This window comes from Chionomys nivalis, chromosome 8 (assembly GCF_950005125.1).
Source record: "Chionomys nivalis chromosome 8, mChiNiv1.1, whole genome shotgun sequence".
NCBI classification, from domain to species: Eukaryota; Metazoa; Chordata; class Mammalia; order Rodentia; family Cricetidae; genus Chionomys; species Chionomys nivalis.
Window position 1 is genome coordinate 95,530,367 of NC_080093.1, and position 12,192 is coordinate 95,542,558.

General features: G+C 47.9%; 1 protein-coding gene across 1 annotated transcript in view; it reads right to left on the reverse strand.

Moving 5' to 3' along the window:
• The window catches only part of Clpb (ClpB family mitochondrial disaggregase), a 131,105-nt gene that overhangs the window by 26,864 nt on the left and 92,049 nt on the right, over nt 1–12,192 (reverse strand). The window contains exon 7 of the mRNA XM_057778193.1: nt 1,549–1,663. Within this exon, the coding sequence (XP_057634176.1) occupies nt 1,549–1,663 (115 nt within the window). The remainder of the gene's footprint in view (nt 1–1,548; nt 1,664–12,192) is intronic.

Sequence of the window (12,192 nt, forward strand, 5' to 3'; positions counted from 1 at the left end):
AGCCAGTTTACTGTTGATCTCGTGCAGAGTTCAGGACAGAGAGAGGGAATGGAGCTCTCAAGAGTACAGGACCCAACCCAAGAAAACATCTTGAGGACAGGGACTAGATTGTGGGCTTGGTGGCATATAGAAAAACATGGGCTTCAAAGTCATGGGGTTGTTGGTCATGGTACTTCACTATAAAGGCAAGAAACGTGATGCCAAAGAAGCCGAAGTACACAGAGGAAAGCAGCATCTCAGGAAGTGTTTTAGCTTCTGAGCTTGAGGGGCTGCTGAGAAGTGAAGGTCAGGAGAAAGTCGGCTGCATCACCGAGGGCAATGGTGTGTTCTGTTAGGCCTTTAGGTGGGGCTCCTACCCCGTATGTGGCAGCTGGACATAGACGTGGTCACTTCTGACTTTTATAGGGGACGCCAGCGTTGGTCCCTAGGCTCTGTTCATCCTCTGCAGGAGTCAGGCCCCTGCTGAAAGTCTCATAAGCTTCCATGATGCATGAGGGTGATGGAGGTAAAATGGGCTCCATGTGTCTTGGGGTAACTGCCACCATTTTCTGATCACTTCCTAATGTGTCCCCAGAATGTCCCAGAGGGCAGCCTAGATTCCCACCTGATGGCTCCTTTCTTAGTGGGCAGAGCGCAGTGAGTCCTGGACAGACACTGGGTGGTATGGAATGGGAGGATATGCCTAGAACTAGAGGGGCCAGTTAGCAGGACTGGCATAGACAGTTTAGGATAGAGGGTGTTACACTCTGGTTCAGTGGCAGATCATAAAAACCAGATTCTGATTTCATAGGTGTAAACCAAGGCCTGAAACTGTGGCAGCTGGTGCAGACTCTCCTTGGAGAATCACTTGTATTGAGGGGAGAGCTCACCACCACCTGCAATTAGTTTAGTCTGGTACAAGCACCTGCTTCCCTCCTCACCTGCCTCAAGTCACCCTGAAACAGGCATGGGTTTGAGATTTAGAACAGAGGCGAGGCCCCTGCCTTCAGCAGCGTCTAGTGTACACATCTGCTGAGAGAGAGCTGTGCTTGGTGGAGCCTCAGGATGGGAACGAGCCCGTTAGCAGTGGGGAAGAAGGCATTTCTTGAGATCCGGCCATGCGGCTGCTGGCAAACCATTCTCAAAGTCTGGGATTGAGTTCTGGGCTGGCTGGCATATAGAGACCGAAGTCTCGTTCTAGCTCAGCTACCACCTCTCTGGTCTCAGATGTCTCACCTTCAAAGTAGGAGGTAGGCTAATGGACCAGATGATGACAAGAGTTTGATTCCAAGCCCAGGAAAGCATCCTCGAGCAAATTTCTTAGATGCCGCAACATGTTCCTCTGTAAAATGGTATTTAATGGTGTCCATCTCATAGCACTGCTATAAGGACTAAATGACCTAAAATACGCCAAGAGCTTAAGACAATACCTGGCATACAGATGGTACTTCACAAATGATAACCCTGAATATAAACCACATGTCTCTGGCTTTGGGGCAGCCTTGCACCTCTGTGGTGGAGCACAAGCTGCCCCGACTCTCGCCACCCCCCCCAGTGCCGAGGACTCACCAGCACCCACGGTGGCAATGGCACTCTCCTGACCAATGATGTGCTCCTTCAGCCGCTGCTCTAGCGGGAAGCGGCGCCGCTCTTCTGCCTCACGCTTCCTCTGCTTCTCCATGTACTGGGGAGAAAAAGCAAATGGTTCAGGGAGGCTGGCCTCAGCGCGCAGGGGGAAAACTACAGAGGTTGGGGCTCCAGGGGTCCTGCTCTGGCTCATGGCCACTGAAGGCTAGTCCAGATGATCCCTAGCCCACGGTTCAGGAAGCAGGAGTGGCAGGGTCTATCCACAAATACTCCCTGGGCAGAGCCACTCTCCTCATGCTTTGACGGGGGTAGGAGCGTCCATCCATGACTGTACTTTTCACTGTAAGCCTATCCTGACTTGACAGAGTGCTTCCTAACACAGGTTCCAGCTGTTTCTGACATGGACTCTGACCTAGCAGCAGCATCTGGTGAGTATGAACATTAATGTAAGGGTAGACACAACAAGAGAATTAACAGCTAGATGGGATGGTGCAGACGTTCAGGAAAGGGGAAGACACGTAAATACGGACTGCTGGGTGGGGGCTTTCTGGGACACAGGGCACTGGAAGAGGCTGGAGGACTGGTAACCAGGCAGAGGGTGCTGAGGGGTGGGGCAGATCCTAAACTGAGAAGGAAATGCCAGGTCTTAAGCGGCCCTGGTAATGTGGGCATCTTTCCTGGGAGAGAGCTGCCTAGGTAAGGCCCCGTCACAGAAGTTGTGGCTGCAAATGTTCTTGCGGGCAGAGTGGATGAAAAATACCTGCTGCTTGGGTAGTGTTTTCCTGTTACAGTAGTGACCTTGACAGAAGTTAAAAAAAATAAATAGCAAACAATCCAATTTTGGCTGTTGCTATCAGTCTGTAACTGAAAGCTCCCATCAGTCCTCGGTTTCATATGGAGCAATAATTCGGCGCCGATCCCAGTGGAGTGACGCTTGCCGGCTGGAATCCAGAGTGTCACTGTGCAGCTCCCTCAGGCGCCACATACATCACCTGGCTCTGCCAACTCCAGCCATATATCTGCCTCTTCCTCCTCCCTGCCCACAAGCCCATTCAGCACTCAGGCCCACTGGGCTGGGCGGTGCTGGTGACAAGACACACACACTACACTCACTGGAATGGTGTCAACGCTGGGCAGACCCTGAAGGAGCCTCAAGATGAACTTGGTTTGCCAGGATGACCCGGGCACACGTACACACTGCCATGTGCCAGGCACTGCACTCTGCACGTCATCCAGTGACTGTTTAGAGTCACCTTCCGTGTGAAGGTGGGTTCCTCTTCTGGCGTATGTGGCAGAATGACCAAGCTTCTCTGTAGACAGACGTGAACTCCAGTGACCTCATCCATTTAAGAGCTAGTGACCTTGTTTGAGCTAGTTTTCCTCCCAGGATCTCAGTTCCCTCACCAGAGCTGGAGACGGTGCTCACACCCACCCTGCAGGCAGCTTAAGGAGGAAATGAGACAAACACTCATTTGCTGTGTGCAGAGCGAAGCACACAGCAAATACGGCAGAGTGACTCAGATGTCTTTGAAGTACCTACCCTATGAAACATCTGAACATATTTTTCTCTCTTCCTTCCTTTTCCTTCCAGGAGTGGGGATTGGGTCTATGGTTCTTGATCATGCTGGGCAAGCACCTTAACCCTGAGCTATATGCCAGTTCTGGTCTTGAATAAATACTACTTTCCTTTACTCCATCTGGTAACTAACTGCCTAATCTGTTGTCTGTTTTTTGTTTTTGGCAAGGTGTGGGGTGGGGGTGAGGATCAAGTTCAGGATTCCTTTTAATTAATTCAATCACAGGTAGAGGACCACAGACGGAAGAAAGAGCTGCTCTGAACTAAGTGGAAGCTGGAACCAAGTCCATTTGGGTGTCCACTATCCGGGAAGCTCAGTCTGCAGGTGCTGGCTCCACATCGTCCACTTCTGAAGATTCTTTGACAACGAGAAGCCGCTAACTCTGGCCACCAGTTTTCCTTACATGGCATGGAATTCGGTCTTTGTATATTTTCCATCTATGCAGCCTCATAGAACACACCTTTCCCCTTTGTGCCAGGCAATGCCTAATGAGACTTTTTATTCCATTTTGGTGAGTGAGGTATGACCATCGTGGTTCCCCAAGTATTCTTCCTACATGATAGGGTCATGATTTTATGTTGCTTTAGAAGTTCCTTTACGCCTTTGGATGTCAGTGTGGCGATTTCTCAGAAAATTAAACAAGCTTCCTCAAGACCCAGTAATACCACTTTTGGGTATATATCCAAAGGATGCTCAATCGTGCCACAAGGACATGTGCTTAACTATGTTCATAGCAGCATTGTTTGTCATAGCCAGAACCTGGAAACAACCTAAATTGCCCCTCCACCGAAGAATGGATAAGGAAAATGTGGTACATTTACACAATGGAGTACTACACAGCAGAAAAAATAACGACATCTTGAATTTTGCAGGAAAATGGATGGAGTTAGAAAACACCATTTTGAGTGAGGTAACTCAGACACAGAAAGACAATTATCACATGTACCCACTCATAGGTGGTTTTTAAACAAAGAAAACCAGTCCACAAATCACAATCCCAGAGAACCCAAGAGAGATTTACATAGATATAATCTACATGGGAAGTAGAAAAAGACAAGATCTCCTGAGTAAACTGGGAGCATGGGGACCTTGGGAGAGGGTAGAAGGGGAGGGAAGCGGCAGGGAGGGGAGCAGAGAAAAATGAAGAGCTCAATAAAAATCAATAAAAAAAAGTTCCTTTAATTTCTTGGACAAAGGGCAAGAATCTCTAATTACTATGGAAGTGAACATGGGGAACGGGTATGAATGACTGGTTGGTTTCTTGGGAGCTTCCTAGATAGTCTCGGAAAAGGTGCCAATGGAATTAACTCCTGGAACACACTAGAACCTCCCAAGTGTCAAGTCTCAAACACCTATTTATTTAGAAAAAAAAATCTCTGAAAGTCTGTCAGATTTATTTGATAAAAATGTACAGGAGAGCTGGCAAGATGGCTCACTGGCTTAAAGTGTTTGCTCTGCAGATCTGACCCCTGACTTCAACCCCCAGATCCTATGTGGGGGGACAGCACAACTTCTGAAAGTCGCTCTTTGACTTCCACACACGTGCATCATGGCATACACGGATCTGCATTTACATACATGTCTCATGTACGTAACACACATAATAAAAAATGTGCAGTATGCTGGGGGTTATATGAGGCCACATGTTACCACTTCGTGTTGCTTCGCCAAGGTGTAGAAGCATTTGTACTACAGTGTACTAAATCACATTTTAATCTTTGCTGCTTCACACTGCTGGGGACAGAATACTGGGCCTTGTCCATACTAGGCATGGTCACTTTTTGAAGGCATCTGTTCTGAACCCAGCCTTGTGGAAAGTTTGTCAGCTAGAAAAAAAAAGAAAGAAACAAAAACTGAAGAAGGAAAGCACTTGATTTGCACTTGTTCCAACTGTGGGAAGGAAGCAGGAGGAGCTCTGAGGGCTCCATGGATGCAGGCTGTTGTGCCTGGCTCTTCTGAAGGCCTGTGGAACAAGGCTACAGGACTGAGTTCGAGGGGCTCCACTTACCTAGAAGACAAGGCAAGAAAGGGGCCAAGGGAAGCAGAGGGTGCTGAGCTGAGGAGCTGGGAAGGGGCTGCCAGGAGAGCAGCTGTGGGGAGTGACCATTCTCTTAATAAAAGCCTGCTACAATTAACTTCAGACGCTCTCACCTGGAGCTGGCATCCACCAGCTTCCCATGCTGCACCTTGGCTGGATAATCACAGCCCCTGGTTTCCATCAGTCTTGATTTAATATGGCACTCCTCCTGGCTATGAGTGCATTTACAGGAAAGGGCTGGAACCTAGCTAAGCTTGCTCCGCTCAGAGGTGAGTGCCACTGCAAGGGAGGGTTTCGGGGAGAAGGCGAATGACAAGGGTCTTGACTACTGGGCATGCCTTAGGGGACAGGCTTGACAATGAAGCTGGAAAGAAAATGGCAGCTGTGGTGCTGGTGGGAGGTGGGCAGAAACAGTCCCTGGACAAGAGTGAGCTTGTGAGGTGTACTGGAAGGAACAGGAGGCCAAGTTTGCAAGCTCCCTTGGAGAGATAGGGCAGCCAGAAAAGCTGGCTACTCCAATCCCCTCTGGAGCCTACACTTTTGACTTGGGGATGAGAGAAGCCCCCATCTTTACTGAGTTTAAGGTCTAATTATGGAGACAAGACTTAAAAGGCAAATTTGCTCTCTTTGCTTCTACTACTGGATTGCATAGTGAATTTATTGAAAATAAATACCAGAGGGTGTTCTGTTCAGAAATATCTAACGAGTTGAATCAGCAGAACAGTAGAAAAACCCCAAATGAAGGACATTCTACAAAATAACCAAGTTGTACTTGTGACAATCGCAAGCTCATCAACAAGAAGAGACTGAGAAAGCAGCTCTGTTAGAGCAGCACGAAGACCACATACAATGTAAGGACCAGACCTTCTCCTTACAGAGAATTCTGCAGCACCGAGAATCGGAATACCACGAGAAGGTTATTTTTATCGATATCAATTCTTTTTGATATTTTGATTTTGATAACTGTGCTGACAGTATGTAAGAAAGTGTGGGCTGAGTGTGTTGCTCAGTGCTCCTGAGGCCCTAAGTGTAGAAAAAAAGTTCCCAAAATACAAACAAACCCTTGTTTTAAAACAAACAACACCCCCACACACAGGAGAGTAAAGAATCACCATGAGTACAACCTTAAAATGATTCAGAAAAACTTACCTATATCTTTGTATATAATTATCTATCTATCTATCTATCTATCTATCTATCTATCTATCTATCTCTCTATCTCCACACACAACCACTGTGATAAAAATGTTAGCAGCTGGGGGTCTGATAGAAAGTTTATTGGAACTTGTTATATGATTTCTAAAACTGGGCCATAATAAAGGGGGAAGTTAGGAAATGGACAGGCCTCTGGATCATTTCTTCATCAGGAGTGCTTGCTGTGAAAACACACAAATCATGGCTCTGATATGCACACCTTCCTTCTATAGATATATTTCAACAGAAAGTTCTTGAGGCCGGAACTCACGGAAGCTCGTTCCCGTGAAGCTCGCTCTGCGGCCCACAAGCAGGTGCCTGTGCTGATGTGCAGCCAAGCACATGGGACAGAGCAGGTGCTGAGAGGAAGAGGTGCCCCCCCCCCCGCCCTCCTGGGTGCTCTGCTCACCACTCTTGCAGAGCTTCCCTCAGGTCTGCTGGGAGCAGCCAGGCTCTCAGCCTGGGACAGGGACCCAGGGGAGCAGCACATCCCCAGCTACCCTGAAGCGAATGAGAAACTAGAGACAGGAACTGTGATTGTGATGCTGTCACTGGGATATGCAAATAAAATATAGAGGATGGGCCTATCTGCCTAATATTCCTGCCAATTCGTTCTCTGGGAGTGATTAAAATGAGCAATAAATTCCTCGTGAGTCTCAGTGGAGTGAGGATCGGGAGAGGAGCTGCGGCTGGCATGCGCGCGTCCCCCTCAGCTGAATATTCATCATGGGATAGCGCCCCATATTTTTGTTTTATCTGCCATCATGTGCACAGAGATATATTTCTACCTCTCTTTCATCTCTTAGTTAGGACATGAAAATGGTCTAGGCACTAAGTATTAAACTCTCATTGTACTGAAATCATTCAAAGTGAGATCTAGGCTAACCCATTCTATGAAGCCTGCCCTGCCCATTCTGCCAGGAGCCTGGCAAACCCCACTTTCCTAGAGACACCCCACCTCCATGACTCTGCATCCTTCCCGAGGCAAGGCACCCGTCAGTTCTCTCGACAGTGGAGCCTGTCTCTCCCACAGTAGGACAACAAGCTAGAGACAGTGGCTGGGCCTCTCCCACTGTGGGTCTCTCCAGGGATCAAAGAAGCTTAGGCCTAGGGGCTGCAGAAAGACTCTCATTACGAGAAGATCATTCGGTCCAGTTAAGGTGACAGAGAGTCTGAAAGCCATGATTAGGATTATGGATAATTTTAAATATGCAGAAATCACAAATAGTAAGGGAGAAGGGTAACACAAATGTCTGGTGGGTGAAGACACGATACAGCAGGGGCATGACAGCGGTGACAGCGGCACCTACCCCAACCCTCCCTCTCACTGTCCCATCTGCCATTTCTTCATTAGATGACGAAAATGCAACACCACAAGTCCTGTGTCTTTAAATTCACACTTTTGGGGAATTCTGGGTTGACATATAAGACATTGTTGCCAGTAGGTTTAGGCAAATCTATGGAAAGAGAGCTGGCTGTGGTCTGTATAGTACCATCGAGGTACATCTGTTTAAAATCCTGATAACTTGATTTCCTGTGTGTCACTTCCTTCCTTCATTTTTTATTTATTATTTTTTTTTTAAAAAAATACCAATCCAAGTTTCCACTCTCTCCCCTCCTCCCATTCCCTACACACACACACACACACACACACACACACACACACACACACACCCCGCCCATCTAATCCTCAGATAGGGTAAGGCACATTGGCACATTGCCTTGTGGAAGGTCCAAGGCCTTCCATACTATATCTAGGCTGAGCAAGGTATCCATCCAAACAGAACAGGATCCCAAAAAGCCAGTACATGCAATAGGGATAAATCCTGGTGCCACTGCCAGTGGCCCCTCAGTCTTCCCCAGCCATATAACTGTCACCCACATTCACAGGAACTAGTTTGGACCCATGCTTGTTCCACACAGTTTGGCAGGAGTTGGTGAGCTCCCATTAGCTCAGGTAAACTGAATCAGTGGGTGAACCCATCATGGTCCTGACCTCTTTGCTCATATTCTCACTCCTCCCACTCTTCAACTGGACTTTGGGAGCTCAGTTCAGTGCTCTGATGCAGGTCTCTGCCTCCATCAGCTGCTGGATGAAGGTTCTATGGTGATATTTAAGATAACCATCAGTCTGACTACAGGGCAAGGCCAGTTCGGGCCCCCTCTCCCCTACTGCTTAGGGTCTTGGCTGGGGTCATCCTTGTGGATTCCTGGAATTTCTCTGGAGCCAGGTTTCTGCTAACCCTATAATAGCTCCCCACTTCCTTCTTTCTGGCCTATTCAGTTTTCCCATCTGTGAGATAAGAGTATTATGAGCAACCGTACACGTTTGCTACAGGAATAGAGAAAGTATGTTACGCATGCAGTACAGTGCCTAGGTGCACTCAATAACTGTTGGGAATAACAATACAAGCAGCATTTATCCAGAAGCAGGAAACTTTTACTTGAGATTGGGCTTAGTTGACCTCTCTTCCAGAAGCCCTTCTTGACCAGTCAAGGCACTGATTCATTTGCCTGTCTGCCTGTCAGACTGTGAGCTCCTGGTGGGGTTCAGTGCGGGAGGAACAGAAGGGGAGCAAGACAAAGTCAGAGAAGTAGGAACTCGCGTTGTGCTGGACACTGGACACAGGCTGGGGTCATCTGAGAGGAGGGAACCTCAATTAGGAAACTGCTTCCAAAAGATTGGGCTATAGGTCAGGCCATGGTGCTGCACACCTTTAACCTCAGCACTCGGGAGGCAGAGGCAGGCAGATCTCTGAGTTCTAGGCTAACCTGGTCTACAGAGACAGTTCCAGGGAAGCCAGGGCTACACAGAGAAACTCAGTCTTGAAAAAACAAAAAACAAGCAAACAAAAAGATGGGGCTGTAGGTTAGCCTGTAAGGCATTTTCTTAATTAGTGGTCGATGGATGAAGGTCCTACCCTGGTGGGGCCTGAACTCTGATAGGCAGCTACTGTTTACTACCTGGCAAAGAGAGATGAAGCTCAGGTCAAAAATAGAACTTTCCCATAAAATTCTGCCTTAAAGAGCTAGTTTTTTTGTTTGTTTGTTTGTTTTTTTTTTATTTATTTATTTATTCTGCCTACATGCATGCCTGCAGGCCAGAAGAGGGCACCAGATCTCATTACAAATGGTTGTGAGCCACCATGTGGTTGCTGGGAATTGAACTCAGGGCCTTTGGAAGAGCAGGCGGTGCTCTTAACCGCTGAGCCATCTCTCCAGCCCCCAAGAGCTAGGTTTTGCAGTTTGGTAAAAAAATAAACAGAGGAGAAGGGAGAGCAAGGAGAGATGGAACAACCAAGCCGAGGACAACACAGACAGCACAATGAGTGGAGACGCTGAGGGCACCTGGTACTAGATTAATAATACTGTTGTCACCTCCCTCAGGTGACCTTCAGTAGCTCTAACGACCTGTGCTGACACTAAGATGCTTGTCCCCTTTGAGAGAAACTTTGGCATGACCAGCACCAGGACTGCATCACACACCTGACACACCACAGGTGTTTTTGGCCTACAGAGAAGATGATGGGTACAGTTCCTGGGGCTCTCTGGAGCCAGCAGGGATTTCATCAAGGCATGTGGGGAAGCTGGCCTGAATGGCAGTGCAGCTGTTTCTAGGGGCGAAGAATCTGAGCCCAGGGAGGGAAGCAACAGCCTCTTGAATTTAGTAACTCTTTTTGGTCCCAAGAACCAACTTGGATGGGCTGTGAAAAGCTGGCTATCATTTCTTAACTCATCTCTTCTCTCAAGAAATTATCCTAAGACAACTAAGTGTATCAGAGACACCCTTTCCGTGGCTGAGGCTGATCACTGAGTTGTTCCAGCTCTCCTATGAATAAGGCAGGATTACTTTTTTTGCCCTTGTTTGATTTGGTAGGAGCCTGTGGCTAGTTCTGGTCAGTGAGTTGTAGGAAGTAAAGGATTCTGCTTCCAGGTGGAGTAGTCAACTCTGACTGTGGCCATGAGAGAGAGGTCAGAGGGCAACTCTGTGGAGTTGGTTCTCTCCTTCTTCATTTTATGGGTTTTAGGGATCCAACTCAGGTTGCGAGGCTTGTGTGGTAAGTGCAACCTTGCCTGCTCTCACAACTGAAAATTTAACACCCTTCAGAGTATACTTTACCCTTTGGCAAGCAACCAGTGGCTGGGCGTGGGGCAGGGTGGAGGAAGAGAGTGCTGTAAAGGTGGCATCTGAGTGCCCTTGATGAGCAGAGCCCACCTTCCTTCTCCAGCCACAGAGAACAGTAGCACAAGGCAAAAATACATGTTGTTCAAACCACTGAAATTTTGGACAATTACAGCAACAGAGTCCAGCTTATCCTGCTGGATAAGCAAACATACATCTAGCTGACCCTCAGGGACTATTTAGTTCAGTATTTCTCTTCCCTGGAGCTTCACTGAGGCTTCAGTGAGGAAAGTGCTAGTTCCAAGGTTACACAGGCAGAATGATGGAGCTAGGCTGAGAACCAAGTCTCTGCTGTCTCAGACAGGCAGAGCATCTGCCACTAGGTGGGACCTGTCACGCTGAATTATCTCTGTGGACAAGACCATGTTAGGAAGAGCAAAGAAAGAGGAGGGCTCAGAAGCCTGGTGTTCTGGTTAGATCCCGCCACGGAGCTCATCAGCCAGCTGTACCGCACCTCAGCAGCTGCCTGGCTTCTGAGGGAAGAGTGGGTTGCATGGGTAACACTCGGACCATCTTCCCTTCAACCAGAACAATTCCATTCCTCTCTGATTCATTTGCTTTGCTTTCCTATGATTTCCCATCACAGGATCCGATGACTGTCCGTGTTTCTGCCAGGTCTGGTTCTTGGATTCTACCCAATTGCTCCCAAATCGTAAGTTCTGTAGCTGGGGAAAGCAAGTCTTATTTGTCGGGAAGTTCGAAAGTGTGGCTGAGAAACTAACACGAGGCTGATGCTGTTCTGAGCGTGTGCAGCGTCAGGGCCAAGGGACGAGGACGGGAAAGGATGCTGTCTGTGAGAGGCTGCAGGACATTTGCGGTCTGAGCAACTATTCTTTTTAAATTCAAGACAGGCTTTCTCTGTGTAACAGTTCTGGCTGTAACTCGCTTTGTACACCAGGCTGGCCTCCAACTCACAGAGATCCACCTGCCTCTGCCTCTCAAGGGCTTGGAAGTAAAGGTGTGCACCACCACCACCCAGCTAGTTCACTCAAGACTTCATTTGGCTTCTGCTGAAAAGAAGCAGGGAGGCTGTCACCTTAAAAATAAAGGAGACTAGCCGGGCGATGGTGGCGCACGCCTTTAATCCCAGCACTTGGGAGGCAGAGGCAGGCGGATCTCTGTGAGTTCGAGACCAGCCTGGTCTACAAGAGCTAGTTCCAGGACAGGCTCCAAAGCCACAGAGAAACCCTGTCTCGAAAAACCAAAAAAAAAAAACCAAAAAAAAAAACCAAAAAAAAAAAAATAAAAAATAAAGGAGACTGTTTAATTCTCAGAAGCCACCCATGGCTTGGGACTCTCCCTCTCCATGTTCATGACAGGAAAGCTCACTATTCTTGGTAAGACCAGAGCTGGCTGTGAACTGAAATAGACAGTAATCATCAAGCGTTGGCCTAGCGACCCATGCCTACAATCCCAGCACTGGGGATTATTTTAAGGCTCTTCAGCCAGGCTGCAGACAACAGATCCCATATGCTAGAAAGGGAACAAGACAAGCGTCAGAGAGCCAGGTATTCTGTGTTCATTCCTACATGGAATCTACTATATATATAGTCTTGTGGTCAAATGCATTTGCTTTGGTCTTGATAATTTACTCTAAAAGTGCCAGTCTTGTATATAGTAAGATCACCTAAGAA